Raw genomic sequence first — 5,282 nt, forward strand, 5'->3', positions numbered from 1 at the left:
CTTCCTTTTTTCCACACAACAGACAAACACACACAAACACACAGAAATCCTCCATTTGTATGTCCAGTCTCTTGAGAAAGATGTGTTGGCTGCGACAATTTTCAAATGCTTCCGCCTAACATTCTGTACTGAAATCAGTAGAAAATAAAGCCCCCCCCCCCACACACTGTTTCGCCTGTACAGTCGCATAAATAACGCCTACTAGAAAACAAATTAGTCAAAGCGGCAGCCTAACCGCTTAGCAGAAATTTAAATTCAAAACAATCTTAACAATCTTAACAATCCGGCGTTGTGATTATTCGAATACACTTCCAGCCTGAAGAAGAGCGAGTGACAGCTGTTCTCTCAACCTTTTACGGGCTGAATTTCAGACTCTGTAGAATTTGAAGATTTGTAGAAGAGATAAGTCTGACTTGAGAGAAATGGACTCATGGTTGCACGTGAACATTATCAGTTTAGTTAGTTAAACTACTGGTGCCCGGCTGTAGAGCACCGAGTCGGTAACGATGGAAGTTGAGATCCATGCCCCACCTGGCTATGCAATACCCGTTGTACCCGTGTCAAAGTACCCGTTCCACCCATCTGTCTGTGTCCCTTTTATGCCCATATATTGTAGCTTTTGGTTTGGTACCTGTTGGGTGGTTTGCTGGGGTGCCAGTCAGGGCGGGGGCTGGCAATAAAGGTATTATATAAATCAAACCCTACAAAGGGTGCATGTACCCACACATGCATGCATATAGCGGGAAACCATGAATCATAAATCATTTGTCAGTAAACTCTTAAATGCACAAAATAGTATTATAATAATAATAGTAGGAATATCACAACAATTCACAACAAGAAATGGACACCACACCGAGATTCAAAGTTTGTTGTTCTTTATATTGAAGGAATGTCAGGGGAATTCAATATAAATAGTTCAGTTCAGTTCCGTCAATTATCAACCCAAAAGAAAACTCTGGAGCCATTGGCCTATAAGGTCAAGGGGACTATTAGCTGCTGGGGAATTGGACTGCCGGAAGTTGAGGTGGGATGAAAAGTTGAAGTTGTGAAAGTCTGTGAGGTCACAGCAGGTGTCATAGGAACAGAAGGGTCCTTGATTAAAAATATTGAGCTGTAAAAAAAAGAAGAAAAAAAAAGAATTACTCCAATACCAACCAAACACGAACAGATCAACCCGCTGTCCACATGTCTGTGAATGCCTTCACAGACATTCACAGACATGTGGACAGCGGGTTGATCTGTTCGTGTTTGGTTGGTATTGGAGTAATTCTTTTTTTTTCTTCTTTTTTTTTTTACAGCTCAATATTTTTAATCAAGGGCCACAACTTGTGCACCATTTGCGAACCTCTTATAGGCTTACACATTCTAATAAAATGTACAATCACTGCATTTGACATGAACCTGTATTGCATACTCTGAAAAGAAACTTAATGCCTCAAATCAATCATCTCAAATCGGTGGTTAATTTTGAATGGCTGTCCATGAGGATACGTCTAAAGGTGAGGTTGATGCGCGGCATAAGAACCTTTCTACGTGCAGGTAGGCTGTGGTACCAGTGTGTGTTGGTTGGTGGACTCATCAGGAGCAGGCTTCCATGAGCGAGCTTCAGCTTCACTGGTTCAATATTACGAGAACTATATTTCCCTCGCGTGTCCCTGTGTCTGAAGATAAAGTCCCGTGCTGCCCCGAGGGAGACGGAGGCGACGGGGCAGACAGAATCCAACTCCCTTTCATCGTCGCGGTGTTCCCCCATGTGATCCTGCCCATCTTTATACCCGTTAACCAAAACAAAATTGAATGCATGTCCTGTTGCTTTGGATACAGCATCCAGAATGTATTCCACTGTAGGAGTCCATCTACGGGCTAAATGTTTCACCCCAGAATAAGTGTAAGTTAGTCCTTCATCCCCATATGTTGCCTGTTTTCTCGGAACATCGTAGACCTTTCCGAACACTTGCACCTTTGCCTCATCTCCTGTTAAGTACACCACTTCCTCCTCCAGTGTCTTAAATAGGTGGTCTGCTTCCTTCTTAGGGAAGAGTAAAGCATAATCACAGTCTAGTCCTTCTGCTTCTACTTTATGCCAGGGAACAGGATGAGAGAACTTTGCAAAGTCTTCATCTGCTTCTTCCTCCTTTATCCCCTCATTATCATTGCCTGGATCTAGTTTCACCTTCTTGCTTGCGCTCAGGACATCTTCAGCAGCCCCGTCATTATAAGAACGCTTTTGTCCCCGAATTACAAACCTATCCATCACGAACTATATATGCTATAATAATATATTTAATTAGAAGAAAAGACATACGAATGTGGAACGTGGTTCGAGCTGGCCCAGTTGCACTCAGGTTGGAGGCGTGGAGTAAAGGAAGGGGTGAGAAGGAGGAAGTGTGTGTGTGTGTGTGGGCGTGCATGTGACGTTGGATTTGACAGGTTGAATGTGGCTCCAAAACGGATCGCCACAATATGGAGATTACTGTAACTGTCTCTCTGTGTATATGGAGGTATGTGTCAGGCATGCCCAAATATGGAGCGTTGTGATGTCAGAACAGGCCAGATCCATATGTGGACCCTGGGCACAGTGGGCAGAGAGAGGCCTTTTGGGGCGGTTCTGGACAGCCGTGGGTCCGACCGACTCGACACCGGGCACTGACCTCCCTGTGGGAGCGTGGAACCAGTCTGTCGAATTTGAAGTCGGTGGGGAGGACGGTTCTGGAGTTACGTGGATTACAGCCGTACACACATACGTACAGAGACATGGTGCATTTATATATATGAACACATTTATTATTATTATTTAGACAAACGTAAAAAAATAAAAAAGACAGGACAAAATAAAACAAAACAACAACCCACCCACACACACCCCAGGTGTACAGTACAAGTTCCATCTTTACATTTGCATTATTAAAAACATGATACAACATCCCATTTAGTTACCAGGAGGACACATAAAGAAACCCCATATTTTCTCATAATGTTTCTGGCTTACATGGTATAAAATCTTTTCAGTAGTACAATAGGAAGTCAATTTGTTCAACCAATGTCTCTGCAGAGGGAGAGTTTTCAGATTTCCAGTTTTGAAGAATTAAGTTCTTTCCCAGCTGTTGCCAGCCAGCAAAATAAAGTATTTCTTATGATGGCTTAATGCAAGTCCCTGTATATGTCTCCCAAAATCCAAAGAACACAGAGGATTTTAATATCCCCCATTGTACTGTACATTATTGTTATGGTGAATGGCCTTTCCAGAATTGCATATTTCGGAAACATTTTTATTCCCCCATATCGGCCCTAATTGTCTTCCTTTCCACGGCTTCATAAACGACCCTTTATGTGTGTCCAGCCATCTGTGGGACTGACTGGAGTCACAGAGTTGGAGATTTTGTGTCATTGCGGAGCAAAGTAATTGTGCCGCCCATTGTTGCGAGACTTCATTGTGTGTTTCACCCTCACTCTCACAGTTCTGTTCCCCCTTGCTCACTCTCTCTGTCTCTCTCTCTCTCTCTCTCTCTCTCTCTCTCTCTGTCTGTCAGCGTACTGAGACAATACTGGAATGTGAGGCATGCAGTATGTACTTCCTGTGTTTTCATCTTGTCGCTAAGGTAGCACTTCCTGTCTGAGGAGCTGGAAAACATGGGCCATGGTCAAATGCAAAACACACATATACATGTGCGCATGCGTGCGCGCACACACGCACGCACACACACACACGCACACACACGCACACACACACACACACACACACACACACACACGCACACACACACACGCACGCACGCACACACACACACACACACACGCACACACGCACACACAGCCACACACACACACACACACACACACACACACACGCACACAGCCACACACACACACACACACACACACACACACGCACACAGCCACACACGCGCACACACACACACGCCCATGCTGTACCAACAAACTGAGCAAACATCGCTGCTGTTACTTTTAATGTACTTTGGCAGCAAGAAACCTCGCATGCAAATGCTAAGGCATCTCCCCCTCAGACGGTCACACACACACACACACACACACACACACACACACACACACACACACACACACACACACACACACACACACACAGTCTTCCCTTTGGTTCTTCAGACGCCTCATCGATCTCTCTCTCTCTCGTTCTGTCTGTCTGTCTGTCTGTCCGACTAGTGGCCGTGCAGCCAGATTTGTGACCCTTACATGACCGCCATGGTCTACAGTCCAGCTGCCACTTTCTGCTCATCTCTCTGCCTCTCTCTGTCCCTCATGGTCTGCAGTCCAGCTGCCACTTTCTGCTCCTCTCTCTGCCTCTCTCTGTCCCTCATTGTCCATTCCATGGTCTACAGTCCAGCTGCCACTTTCTACTCATCTCTCTGCCTCTCATGGTCTGCAGTCCAGCTGCCACTTTCTACTCATCTCTCTGCCTCTCTCTGTCCCTCATTGTCTACAGTCCAGCTGCCACTTTCTACTCATCTCTCTGCCTCTCTCTGTCCCTCATGGTCTACAGTCCAGCTGCCACTTTCTACTCATCTCTCTGCCTCTCTCTGTCCCTCATGGTCTGCAGTCCAGCTGCCACTTTCTACTCCTCTCTCTGCCTCTCTCTGTCCCTCATGGTCTACAGTCCAGCTGCCACTTTCTACTCCTCTCTCTGCCTCTCTCTGTCCCTCATGGTCTACAGTCCAGCTGCCACTTTCTACTCATCTCTCTGCCTCTCTCTGTCCCTCATGGTCTACAGTCCAGCTGCCACTTTCTACTCCTCTCTCTGCCTCTCTCTGTCCCTCATGGTCTACAGTCCAGCTGCCACTTTCTACTCATCTCTCTGCCTCTCTCTGTCCCTCATGGTCTACAGTCCAGCTGCCACTTTCTACTCATCTCTCTGCCTCTCTCTGTCCCTCATTGTCCATCCCTGTCCTGTCCATGATTCCTCTGACCATGCCAGCTGGTGACAGTACACGGCAGAAACACGCACACGCACACATTCCTCGACTCTTACTCACTCTTACTCTCACAGAAAATACCATTGTTGGGTCAGAGAAACAGACAGACGTGTGTATGTGGGGTGGGGTGGGGGGGGGGGGTGGGGGGGCAGCACAGAGAGAGAGAGCGAGCGCGCGGACAAGAGAAAGAGGATGTTGAGCGTTAACTTGTGACTCTGTGAACAGTGTGTCCCTGTACTTGTCAGCTGTCAGCGGGAGAGAGACAGAGAGATTGGGTGATAGATCACAGGATAAAGAGACGAGCTCTTGCAGTGACGCATTCCATTTTTC

At 46.4% G+C, this 5,282-nt stretch overlaps 1 protein-coding gene across 1 annotated transcript; it reads right to left on the reverse strand.

The window, feature by feature from the left end:
- Window positions 1-1,447: 1,447 nt before the first annotated feature.
- LOC308312492 (DNA oxidative demethylase ALKBH2-like) lies at window positions 1,448-2,257 on the reverse strand (the record flags this gene model as incomplete). Its single annotated transcript, XM_080759100.1, has 1 exon — window positions 1,448-2,257. One exon carries the CDS (start codon window positions 2,255-2,257, stop codon window positions 1,448-1,450), a length of 810 nt encoding a protein of 269 aa, XP_080615226.1.
- Window positions 2,258-5,282: the final 3,025 nt, after the last annotated feature.

This window comes from Protomyctophum bolini (genome assembly GCF_963924005.1).
Source record: "Protomyctophum bolini genome assembly, chromosome: 3".
In the NCBI taxonomy this organism is placed as follows: domain Eukaryota; kingdom Metazoa; phylum Chordata; class Actinopteri; order Myctophiformes; family Myctophidae; genus Protomyctophum; species Protomyctophum bolini.